Genomic DNA, 13,678 nt, shown 5'->3' on the forward strand with positions numbered 1-13,678 from the left:
AAAGAAAAGAAGGAAGGAGAAAGGAACGGAAAGGAAAGGAAGAAAGAAAAAGAAAAGCTAAACTCTGTTGAGGTTTTCACAAGATGCCAAAAACCCAAATATTTCTGAGCGCATCACCCCACATTTAAATCTGCCTCCGGGATAACGGCTCAAGTCAAGGCTGCATTTCAGTGAGTCCTTCCCAGGCAACATTCATGCTTGAAGTGTTATCCTATAGGTTATAAGTAAAGTCCCAGGAACTTAAGGGAACTTTTGCCAGGAGGTCTCACTAGGCCACCCACAGGCTCTCCTTTCAAATAAGGGCGTGCCAGGAGGTATAGCAAGTCAGACTTGAAATGAAACCTCTCCACCCATTCTTTGTTGCTAGAGATGAGTTTTGGAACCTACTTGTCATAGATTCCCACTCGGGCCACTCCCAGTGTGATGGCTGCCAACTGGCAGCAGTTAAGGTGGTGAAAACACCTTTGGGTAACATCAGTAGGGGGGTCCCCCTGCCATCAGCACGGTGGGTAGAAGGCACACCTCTCTGGGGTTTGCAACACTGACAGGGTAAGTACCCCTGAAGCTCTATGAGTAGACTAAAAACAGGAATCCAAACAGCTTCCCCTACCAGGGGGAAGGTTTTGGTCCCAAATGAAAACAGGAAGATGAGGGAGAAGTCTTCTATTTTCCCAGCTTGGTGGCAAATAAGAAAACCCAGATCCGGGCATATAGAAATGCCTTATCCAAGACCTCATTCCAGAAAGAGCTCTAATCTAGGATTATGCTCAAAGCATTGAGGGCAACAAAAATCAGAAACCAAAAGGCCTCTCTCTGCCTATGTCTCTACCTCTCTCTCTCTCTCTCTCTCTCTGTGTCTCTCATGAATAAATAAAATCTTTAAAGAAAAAAAAAAAAAAAAACGGACACCTGGGTGGTCAGCAGTTGAGCACCTGCCTTTGGCCCAGGGCTTGATCTTAGAGACCCAGGATCAAGTCCCACACATCAGGCCCCCTGGATGGAGCCCACTTCTCTCTCTGCCTGTGTCTCTGCCTCTCTCTCTCCGTGTGTCATGAATAAATAAATAAAATCTTAAAAAAAAAGAATAGGTGCTGACGAGCGTATACGCCCACGTGACTATTTCCATACTGGTTAAGCTTATCGCCACAAAATGAGGCTAAGAACCACTAAATAATTGGTGTTAAAGTTAAAAATCTAGAGGGAAAAAGAATGCCCATTTGGTCTCATATTTATAGATCTACTTATAAATAGGTAAAACCACCTGTAGATACATATCCACATACACACAAGCAGCCAAATGTAAATACATGGTGATTGTCCCCTATCCTGTTTATATATACATATACATATAAATATATATATGTGTGTGTGTGTGTGTGTACTAATACTTTGTTTACTTCTTTTGTAGTACACATCAATACCCAGACTTACCATGTCTATTTAATTGCTTTTTATTATGCATCTCCTTGCACAAGAATATAATCTCCAACAGGAAAAGAACTCTGGGTTGTTTGCTGCTAACCCTGATCACAAGGAGAACTGGACGGATGCCAGGCCTCACATTTATTTGGTGACTGAATGAATAAAATAAATCAACCAATATCAGAGAGCAAAAGCAGCGATCCTACATATGTGGTTACGACAGTAACTCTTGATTGTCCCAGAAGAGAAACTTCTACAACCATAAATATTCTCAGTTACCCGCTGACCAGTTGGTTTAGTCTGTTTAACAAATGGGCACTTCACTGAGGGTTCTCACAGTAACTATTCGAAACTGTCGGGGGCCTTGTAAATGGCTAAAGGAAGTGCGACCCCCAACACAATAATAACTCAAAATAAGCAAAGGGATTTAGGGAAGAAGAAAAAAAAAAAAGCTGGCAAAGTAACTAGGAGACAAGAGCTCAAGAGTTTCTCAATGATCTTTGCCCAGACAATGCCTCCCTTTGTGGCCGGAACCTGATTACTCTATCATTCTGCTCATCTGTGCAAACAACAACGATGATAACCTTCTTTCAAAGAGTACAGCGGGAACCCTTCAGTTAATTACTGCAAATCACTGAGCATTATGGGAAGCCCTCCCAGTGAATGGGACTTAAATTGTAGCCCAAATCTCCCCGCCCCCAGCCCGCCTGCCCTCACACCTCCTCCTCCCATGCCCCCAACTTAAAAGAAGAAGAAGAAAAAAAAAGTCTGGACAAAGGCTAAATTGAAGCCTGTTTCAATTGCAAGGGAAAAAAAAATCCCTGGGGTCAAATGACAAGGAGAGGAGGAAAAAATAAGTATCCAATAAATCAGACTGGAAAATTCCCTGCCTGGGATCTCCTGCAGAGACTGGAGCAACCAACAGGAGCAGATACCTACCCAGCTTGCCTAATTTTGTTCTGTCTGAAATGACACCCCTCATGGAAAAGAGAAGTTTGCAAGGATACAGAGACATGTGGACACCCAAAGTCACACTGCAGAGGCAGCAGGGTGTGGAGGAGAGGGGGCCACCAAAGGAAAAGAGAGCTACACTTAAGGAATTAAATATTCTTTAAAATCACTGACCAAAAAGCCTAAGTTACTAACCCTCCCATGGCCATCTTCAGCGGGCCAGATTTTAACTGCCTGCCCATCAAAAAACAAAACAAAACAAAACAAAACAAAAACAAAACAAAAACGGTACAGAAATCAAGGGAATTAGGAAATTAGGCAGTCTGAAGATAAATTATGGGAGGGTAACAATACAGTAACTGACTTGTTCCAGAGAAGTTAGCTCCAATGGCTTTAAAGAAAACAAGGCAAAGAAGTTCTAGGTAGACAGCAAAATTATTTCCTCCAAAAATCTATCAAGCCCAGTAAAAATAAAAAGGAATTTGGATGCTTGGGTTTAAAATTAATAGTGAATCTGCATCACTGGCATCAGTAGCACCCTTCACACAAATGCCACCTCGATCCATGACATTCTTGCAATGCAAGAATTATTATCCCAATAATTTTTTTTTTCAGAAGAGGTTAACTGGGATTTGGTCAACTGGTGTCTGGGTCTCAGAGAAACAGTCCTAGACTCTCAAACTGAGAACCATTTTCAAGGCTTATTCATCACAGTGCATTGACCCATCACTAAAAAAAAGGGGGGGGGGTACTTAATAGCTATATGGAGAGGTGGTAGCCAGGGAGACCAAGAAAGATCAAGAGCTGAGCTGTAATTAGCAGAACAAATCAGGATGCCAGTTTTAATAACTCCAGAAATTGGTTTAAGACTTCTTTAAAAATGTAAATCTACCCCTAATTATCTGAATGATGACGCTAATCTATTTATAAAGAATACAAACGCCTTTGACTGAATTACAGCTCTGAATTCAATTGAAGGGTACAGCTGACATGGCAAGCCAAGAGCAGCACAGCTAAGGTTTTCCAAAGCAGTTTCTGGAACCTGAGCCTTCACATTTAATTCCGCAGCAAATGTGCTAAGGTGCAGTACATTTTAAGTGGGTGTTGACTTGGATGGGCTGAAACCATGTTACTCGCACAGCAATTTTTGAGAAGAAAGGAGCCAAAAGTACATAAAGCTGTTCGCAATTTAGCAAGTACATAAAATTACAGATTGCAAACACACAACACGACGATACAATCTGCTGCTCCGGAGGTCAGATGAAAATTCTCTTTCCCAAGCAAATGTGTATGCTGGGCTGGAAACTCATGGAAGATCTTTACCTTCCTCGAATTCATCAGAGATTCAGGACTATACATAACTGATTTCTAGAATTATAATGTTTAAAAATAAAGTGAAAAGGAAGATCTCCAAAGAGATCTATGTTCAATATATGGTGTACACATTTTTGCATGTGTGCACGTGAGAGAGAGAGAGAAAGAGAGAGAGAATGCATTTATGGATGAGAGAGCTCTCCACTAACATCTCACATCTCTACGAGGTTAATATAAAAAAAGCTGCATTCGGATTAAAACCAGGACAGTGCTGAAAGATGACATGAGTTATCAACAAACACTACATGCAGAGATCTCTTAAGATGATACCTTTCGTAGTTTCTTTGCACAATAATTTAGGGCCCATCAGGAGAAGCTTAAGTCATAAATTTCAGGACAGATTCAAATGAAGATCTGTACCCACTTCAGAGGGAGGACATGTCAGAAACCCACACATAGCAGAAAACTAGAAAAACACTTCAGAGACTCCTGTTGAGTCCTGCTCAGGATTAATAGTCAAGATAAATACTTCTTAAACACACCTCAGCTTCTACTCACCAGGGCATGAAAGGATGACACAGAAAAGATCCCAAGACGGCCCATTGCCACTTTTGTTGGTCGGCTTGCGAAAGCAAGTAGCCTTTTGGGGTTTGGCAGTTCCCCACCTTGGAGGCTGGCTAAGTAACAGCGGTAACGAAATAGGTCCATTTGGAACTGTTCAAGATTCTGCTCCCAAACAAAAATCTACAGTGGTGAAAAGGTGAGTAAAAGGGAAAACAAATGTTAACAACTTCATCCCACACAAACATTACAAATCTGTTCTCAAGATATTGATTAGAATCCTAAGGGATAACAATAGGTACCCCAAGTTTCTTAGGGCACAGAAGCTTAAGTCTGTTTTCGTAGCTTACGCGTTACTTCGCAAAGATCTACAGTCATAAATTCAGTCTGGCAAACAGAAAGTAGTATATGTTAGTTGCTTTGGGTCCTCCTGATACAGATGTCATGTTCGTGGGCATTTCAGTCCATCAGCAACAAGTTCTGGGGCAGAAAACCAAGGAAGTAAAATATGTAGGATTTCTACCACTGGAGGGAGGACTCTAGGACTTACCAGGAGAGGACTTTCCATAGAAAGACAAAGACAAAAAGAAAAGTGAGGGGAATTAAAGATCACAGGCAAAGAGACTAGGAGCTTTTGGGAAGAGGTGGGAGGCAGACAGTACAGAGTGGGAAAAAGAAAACACCAGAAGGTGAAGACTGAGGCTCTGGAATAGAATTCCAACCACAGAGTATATCCAAGATATGTCCTCGTTTTTCAAAGCTGCAAAGTAATACCTACTTCCTAAGACTGAAGTGATACTTAAATGAGATCATGCAAGAAGTAAGATGTGGTACAGGGCCTGGTATTCCGTGAAGGCTCAGCGATGTTAATGATGATATGGACAGCGACTATCAGCTCACACCTACCTTTTGCTTTCACTTAAAATGTAGTGTTGGTGTATGCACATTTTTAGCACTATTCGCAATGGCCAAAAAGTGGAAATGGCCCAAATGTTCATCAATGGACAAATGGATCATCATACCATGGTGTGTTCATTCAATGGAATAATGGCCATAAAGGGGAGTGAAGTACTGATACACACCACAATGTGGATCAATCCCAAAACGTGACGCAAAGGGAAAGAATTCAGACACAAAAGGTCATACGTTACGTAATTGCACTTACATAAAACATCCAAAATTGGTGAATCCATCGAGGCCGAATGCCAGGATTGGAAGGGAGCAATTTAACAGATACGGGGTCTCCCTTTGGGGTGGAGGATGATGTTTGGGAACTGGATAGGGAACTCGTTGCTCAATATTATGAGTTCACACAATGCTGCTGAACTGCAGGCTTTGCAATGGTTCATTTTATGCTACGTGAATTTCGCCTCCGTGACAATAAACACAGTGTCAGGGAACAGAAGGCAAGAACCATGGGAAACCACATGCTGGCCCAAGCCATCAACTGTTCAATGATTTAAATTCACTTACTCACATAATTATGTCCTAAACGTTAAGACAACGTTTCAAAGCATGACTAGATAGCTATGGGTGACTTTGAAACAAGAGAATCGAAGGCAAACACGTCCTCGGTCACCTCGCGAAATCTTTCCTTATACTTAGGCTCACTGACTGCAACCACATACGCATTTTTAAGAAGAGACTCTACCTTTTCTAAATTTACTGAGGTCAGGAATGCATCCCTGCCACAGCCGAGCTCCGCATCAACGAGAGAAGGTGCGGAAGGCAAATTGCAGACTTGGCAATTTCACGGATGCCCTAGAATATGCCACCGGTGGGAGTGGGAAGGCTCCTCTATTAGATTTCTGTCTCTCATTCAATGTAATATTTGTGCCCTTCTGCTCCTAACAATCGGCTGTGAACGATGGGAGAGGAAAACTGACAGTCACAATAAAGAATTCAGCAGCCTGGATGACAGGCTGACAACGACAGAACCACATAACCGACGATGCTCTGTGATTCCAAGGAGCGGAGGAACTCAGCACCTAACGATCCCGCCCAGGTCTAAGCGCAGAAGAACGATTACCTGATCTAATATAGTTTTCTTCTTCTTTGAATCGGTGACTGAAGACAGCTGCATCTCGCCCATTTTCTTCATCTTTTCGTCCATATCAATCTTCTGTTCCAGTTTTTTGATTTCGGACTTCAGGAGCCGGAGCGTGTCTTCCTTGTGGTGGTGTCTCGCGACGGCAGCTGCGCAAGCAGAATGGATGGCGGTGATCCAGTTCTCCAGCTCCGTCTGGCTGGTGGTCTGTAAGGGGGGGCAGGGGGGTGCGAGAAGAAACAGCCGACTCTTAAGTGATCAGCAGTGAACCAGTGCATCTCCAGAGAAGCAGTAGCCGGGAGTCAAGGTGACAGGTGTGTATAGCCTGTGGGTCAGGCTAACAACCTTCCTGACCTCCTCGTGCAGAGAAATTTTTTCTTTAAAGATTTTATGCATTTATTCAGGAGATACACAGAGAGAGAGGCAGAGACACAGGCAGAGGGAGAAGCAGGCTCCTCGCAGGGAGCACGATGCAGGACTGGATCCCAGGACCCCGGGATCGGGACATGAGCCCAAAGGCAGACGCTCAACCATGAGCCACCCAGGTGCCCCTTGCAGAGAAATTTACATAAATTGGTCTTAGGTCAGACACCACATCCACCAACCCCCGGCCTCCAAGAGCTGTCTGGAATGAAGTCTCTGTGTCTGCTCCCTCAGGGTATGAACTGAACTCAACTTGTGACGGAATGGATGTTTGTGTCTCCCCCAAATTCAAATGTCGCAATCCTAACCCCTGGTGTGATGGTCTTAGTGGATGAGGCCTTTGGGAAGGTGATGAGGTCGTGAGGGTGGAGCCTTCATGCTGGAGATTAGTGCTCCTAGAAGAAGAGGCCAGAGACCTAACTAGTCCCCTTCTGCCAAGTGAGGACACAGCGAGGAGCCACAGTTTATGAATCAGGGGGGCAGGCCTGCCCAGAACTCAACCATGCTGCCACTCTGAACTGAGACTTCCAGCCTCCAGAATGTGAGAAATAAAGGTCTATCCTTTATAAGCCACCCATCTATTTATTTATTTATGCATTTATATTAATAGCAGTCCAAATGAAGACACTTGTATATGTGATTATCCTATACAGAGAGCTTAGTTTCTAGTTTTGAGGGTTGCTCTGAAACAAAGGTCAGTTTTCAGAGAAGGCTCGTCAGTTCCAAGGTAAGAATGAGGCCAAACTACGTTACCAGCCAAGGAAGACGTAACAGCCCCGCCCCCGGTGAACTGCTGCGACCCAAATCCAGAGGATCTATGCCAGAGTCAAGCAGCAATGACACAATTCTGGTTGTGGAAGAAACTCAAGGCAGCCAGGCCCAGTATTATGTTCAGGGACACATGGGAGTATCGAGGAAGTGGGGTCACCCAGCAGTGGGGAATAGCCAGGCCATTTTAAAGACAATGGCCACCCCTACCTAGCAACAGAAAAGCAACCTCAAGGTGACTCAAGGTGCTCCGAAAGGCTAAAGTCAGAGAGTGTGTTTGGGGGAGGCAGCTCATTTGCAGTAACACACCATTACTAATACTTTAGGAACTCTAGTCAATGAGTATTTATAAGTGAGGACATGCTAGAATTTTCCGGGTATTCCCTTAAGCCCGGAGAGGTTTGATAAACACTCAGAAATTAGCTCACTGAAGAAAAAAAGGTCTATTCAGCCACTGTAGTACTGAAGTTAACAGCCAACATCATTTTCATGCACAAAACACTGATTTTTTTTTTTTTCTCTCTCGGATGCATCTTCTTAGTTTCCAAACTCATTTGAGTGATGGTCTGTGAATAATATTCCAATAACTGGTCCCAATCCGCCTGGTCCTCTGCACCCTGGCAACCAAGACCACCCCAGGTGTCCACATGATTTCTGCAGTTTGGAATCTCACAAAGGAAACTGCCACATGGTGTCAGCCAACAGAGCCCGGACACATTGGGCAAATCTAAACAATCTGGCAGTTGTTACCTTTACAGCAAACTATGTGCCTGTGTCTTTATAAAGGCCTCATTAAGCTAGAGAAGCAGCAGCAATGAGATCATTTTGTGAAAACTGAAGGGGAGAAGAGGAGATAGTGACACTGGAAATCCAAGGTAAATACTTGTAGGGATGCCCAGGTCTGTATAGGAGGCTCACCTTTAACGCTTAACTTCGCTTCAAATTGCTAATACGTGTCTCCTCTTAGAGAGTCACGATCTCACTTTTATCTTTAAATATCACGTTCAAGCAATTGGAAGAAAATACAGCCTTGGGTCCTCCCACACGTGATAAATGCATCAGGCTTGCTCCTGCCTAGTACAGGGTACAGCGTGGTTTTGTTGCTTTTGTGTGTGTGTGTGTGTGTGTGTGTGTTTTTAAAAGATTTTATTTATTTATTTGAGAGAGAAAGACAATGAGAGAGAAAGAGAGATCACGAGCAGGAGGGGAGGGCAAAGGGAGAAGCAGACTCCTGGATGAGTTGGGAGCCCAATGCAGGACTCGATCCCAGGACCCCAAGATCAGGACCTGAGCCGAAGGCAGAATATTAACTGACTGAGCTACCCAAGCACCCGCCCTGGGGTACAGTGTTTGACCTTGGAGTCTCTTGGTGCTTCAGTATCAGTGGGTATTTTACTAAGTGGAGTTATTTTTCCTCTATCTATCTATCTATCTATCTATCTATCTATCTATCTATCTATCTATCGAGGGAGAGAGGGAGGGAGTGAGCGAGGAAGGGATGAATTAATTCAGACGGAAAAGCAATCTAGCAAGGATTCTTTTCTAAAAGAAAAGATTCCAGGGGACACCTGGGTGGCTCACTTAGTTGAACTTCTGCCTTGGCTCAGGAGATGATCCCAGAACCTCAGGATTGAGTTGGGCATCAGGCTCCCTGCTCAGCAGGGAGTCTGTTCCCTTCTCCCTCTTCCTCTTCCCCTCCCCCTGCTCTCTCTCTCTCTCTCTCTCTCCCCCAAATAAATAAATAGAATCTTTAAAAAAATAAAAACTTCCAGGAAGAAAATACCAAGTAATGGTGAAGATATGAAGCAATCAGAATTCCCATGCACTGGTGGCTGCTGGCTGGAGAATAAAGTGGTATCTGTGCTTTCAAACACTGCTTGACACTACTTTAAAAAAGCTGAATACATGCACGCCCTGTGACCCCCCAAAATGCACTCCTGGGTATATCCTCAACAAAAATGCAGTCATATGCTCACCAAAACACATACACCAGAATGTTTACAGCAGCACAATTTGCAACGGGCAAAACTGGAAACCATCTAAACACCTGTCAACAACAGAATGGATAAATAACGTGTGGTATCGTCACACAATGAAATACCACACAGCAAGGAGAATGGATGCTGCAACGTGAATCAATCACACACGTTAACAGTGAGGACAAGCAGCCAGACCTACAAGAATATAGACTAAGATCCTACTTGCATACAGTACAAACCCAGGCAACACAAATAAACACACTGTGAGAAGTCAGAAGAGGAGCTCTTTGGTGGAAGTGGAGGAGAGGGGAGCAGCTGGAAGGAACCACGAGCAGGGTCCCTGGGGTGCTGACTATGTTCAGCTCCTTGGTCTGGGTGCTGGCTACATGCACGTATGATGTGGGCGTACAAGCTTTTTGAAACACCATCAAAATGTATACTTTCCTGTGTAAATGTTATGCTTTAAAAAACAAACCTTCTAAGATACAGCACCCCAAATTTCCATATCATTTTTCTGTGACTCTCCTAAAAATAATATACTTCAGACTCCGTTTTTTCCTTAAAAGGTGTCCCTAGAAGATTGCAATGGACATTCCAAACAGCATGACCCTTTCACAGGGCCACGTCTCTGAAGTGTGCAGTGGCAGGCAGCATCTGAGAAACAGCTGCTTCCCTGGGCTGAAACATGCTTTTCCTTTGTAGGTGCAGCTCAGTGGAAATAAGGAGCTTTTAGACTTTAGGGGAGCTGGTGTTTCCACCTATTTCAAAAGGACACTGTTGGGAGCGTCTCAGATGGAATCCACGCAGAGGTGGCACATGCCACTGAGGAGGAGAGGGTAGGTATGTCTCCTGTAAAGACACCTGGCAGGTCGATACCTAGTGTGAGGTCAGCATCCATTCCCCCGTGGCTTCTCCTGCCACCCCCACCTCAGTCAGAACCCCCTGCTCCCAGGTCCCTCCTGCCCCAAGGCATGGGGTAAAGAAAGGAAATCCCTACACGCCTGATATCAGATCTGAGGAATTAATGGTAAGATCTTAAACTTCCTGATACGGGCTCTGCTAATTTAAGTTAGGAATTTAAAATTTTAAATAAAAATGTTCATCTAGAAGGGGCCCAGGTGCATTGTATGAATGGAGAGACCAAAGCCCAGAAAAAGGCAGGGATAACACAGCACTTTAGTATAAACCTGGATCTTTACCAATCCTGTGCTTAAAATCATTTTGTTAAATACGCCATGCTGCTCCTGAACCCCTAGTCCTCATCAATTACCCCAAGGCCTGGGCCCCTGTGGTGTCATTCCTGTTGTACATGGACTCTTTTGTGCTCTCCCCAGGGACACAGGAGGATGGAACTTTCCTGCTCCCGTTAAAGTTAGGTGTGGCCATGTCACTTGGCTTTGGCCAATGAATTTGGAGAGAAGTGACATGCGTCATCACAAAACAAAAGCCTAATTCACGCCCATTCCTGTCCCTTTGCTTACAGTCGTGGAAAATGTGTCAAGATGAACCTTCTGTCAGTCTGGGTCCCCGAGTGTCTGGGACAAACACAGCTTCACAGCCAATGCCCATCAGACATGTGGCAGGAATGAAAAGGTATCTTAAGCCATGGAGATATGAGGGCTGCTCCTTCCTACAGGGCAATCTCACCACCCTGTAAGAATCCTATTTCAATGCTTTTAAAAGCGTCGATATAACACACTTTCAATCTCCAAGAAAAACCATAATCTGACAGGTTCTACACAATGACAGCCTTTTCCTCTCTTTACTTATTGAAAGCGGGGTCCCTTCTTCCTTCCACCTTTGAGGGTCTCTGTCAAATTCAGAGAATACCCTCCATTCTGATGCCAGAGAATTTATGTTTACAACCCAGTTAAGAAGTGGAAAGAAAGCACCTGGCTGGCTCAGTTGGTGGAGCATGCAATTTTTGACCCTGAGGTTGTAAGTTTGAGCCTCATGTGGGGGCAAGATAACTTAAAAAAAAAAAAAAAAAAAAGTAGAAAGAAAGACTGATACTAGTCCATGAAGTTAAACATTCTTTGGAAGATGTACATTTAATTTTGGCAGAGCAGCTATCCTGAAATTTATTTATTTAAAGAAAGAAAGATGGGGGTTGCCAGAGGTTAGGGGAAGACAGCAATGAGAGTTAGTGTTCAGAATTTCAGGTTTGCAAGATGAAGATTCCTGGAGATGGACTGTGGTGATGCTACTGAACCGGGCACTTACAAATAGTTAAAATGGTATGTCATGTGTACTTTACTACAATTAAAATTTAAAAAAATAAATAAAAGCACCAAGCCCCACAACCTAGAGAGAGATAGAAAAGTCTGATTACAGGCTTGATGAAAAATTTATCCATCAGTCATTTTAACCATTAAGCATGCCTCAAGCTTCTAAGCTTTGCTGGAGCCTGTTGGTGGCTGAAGGCAGTTCCATTAGAGGGAACTTTTGCTCCTGCTGTCCTGTCTCAACAACACAGCGGTCTCTGCCTTTCTCTATCATTAGGCCAAATCTATTTCTAAGAAGCACAATTCACTAAATGAGCTTTTTGAAAGGACTTGTCCGTTCCCGGTGGCATACCCAAAGCTATGTGTCGATGAGAGGGTGGGCCAAGTCTACCCTGACTGCTGTCAACAGTGAGTTAAGTAGAAAAACTCTTAATAGTTCATGGCAGTTTACAGGCTTAACAATTCAGAGCTGGTCACAGCAGACCACTAACTTGATAGAATGTCTCCCAGCGTGGACTCTCCAGGATTTAAATTCTGACATGCTAGAAAAAGCTTTTCAGAGCCACTACCTTTGCATTACCGTCTTGAACCAGGCGAGTTTAATTAGGGACATGAGGTCTACTAAAGGGCTCTCTGTCAGAATCCAGTGGTCAAAAGGACAGGAAGGAGACACGACGACTCCCTCCACCCAAATGGTCATGACTTCCACACTAATCTGCTTCCATTAAACAAACAGCAGCAGACAGGTATCAAGACTGAATTTTGTGGTTCTTCCTTTTGCCTTCTGGAGATGCTATAAATACTGTATAAAGTTCAGTGAAGGGAATAAGCAAAGTTCTTGCCAACAGAGGAATATAATCAGCAAAAAATGCATTTTGCATAAGAGCCCCTTTGAGTGCAGAGTTAAGATGAAGCTCGGGGCTTCATTATGTATTTAAATAGATCTATGTTCAATTATCCAACTGAATGGAGGATACTCAGTGATTTCAGATAATCAATGGTTTACGTGAGTGGCAGGAAAAGGGAAATTCATTTTAAACGAGAGAAATACTAGGGAATATATGCCAGATCTAGGAAACTAAAATTTCAGATAATTTGAGTTTATAGAAGCACAAGAATAATTATAAAGTAGATTGAACTTTTTTCCATTTAAAAAGAACAATAAAAAAAAGGGAAAAAAGTTTTATGTTTTTAAGAGATTAGTTGGAAATGAAGTTCCTGTGTGAATTCTGAAAGTCTTTTTTTCCCTTGTTTTTTTAAATTTTATTTATACAAGGTTTAAGTAAGCTGTCATTTAAAAAAAATTTTAAGTAATAAAAATCTCTACACCAAATGTGGGACTCAAACTCATAACCCCAGGATCAAGAATCACATGGTCTATCAACTGAGCTAGCCAGCTGTCCCAGTAAACTATCATTTTTAATAACCGTAATGAAAACTTACTATGGGTCTCTTCTCATTTGCTGGAAAAAGTCATACAACTGGGCACCGCTCCCTCCAACACCTCCCTACCTCCCTCACACACCCAAGGTAAATTCTTTGAAGAAGAGAGGCTCCGGATTCTAGGAAGACAGGAACAAAAGAAGGAATCATTTGCTGCAAACAGAGGAATAAATGGAAGCCTGCCCAGTAAATGGCAATGGCAGGATTCATCTCTGGCAAAGCTGAGTAGCCCCACAGAAAAGACCAACAAATATTGTCAAATGGACACCCTCAACAAAAAGGTCTTACCATCTGTTCATGCTGTAAAAAACCCCAGTAGATGGCATGAACAATATCCAAGCACTTTTTTGGTATCTCACATTTAAATATGATCAGATAATCAAGGGAATCAAGGGCCACCACACATTTGATGAAAGCCTCTAGCATGAAAGGCAGAGACCAGAGCACACAGAAGAAAATGCATCACGAAGAAAGAGAATGCCTGAAGCACAAAAGTCTCCTGAAAACCCAGTAACATCCTCAGAGACAGAGGCACAAAAGGATCT

General features: G+C 43.2%; 1 protein-coding gene across 1 annotated transcript in view; it reads right to left on the bottom strand.

The window, feature by feature from the left end:
* The window catches only part of TIAM1 (TIAM Rac1 associated GEF 1), a 202,249-nt gene that overhangs the window by 87,039 nt on the left and 101,532 nt on the right, over positions 1 to 13,678 (bottom strand). The window contains 2 exon segments of the mRNA XM_025450018.3: positions 4,246 to 4,431; positions 6,278 to 6,502. Coding sequence (XP_025305803.3) covers positions 4,246 to 4,431; positions 6,278 to 6,502 — 411 coding nt within the window.

The sequence above is a fragment of the Canis lupus genome, chromosome 31 (assembly GCF_003254725.2).
Source record: "Canis lupus dingo isolate Sandy chromosome 31, ASM325472v2, whole genome shotgun sequence".
NCBI classification, from domain to species: domain Eukaryota; kingdom Metazoa; phylum Chordata; class Mammalia; order Carnivora; family Canidae; genus Canis; species Canis lupus.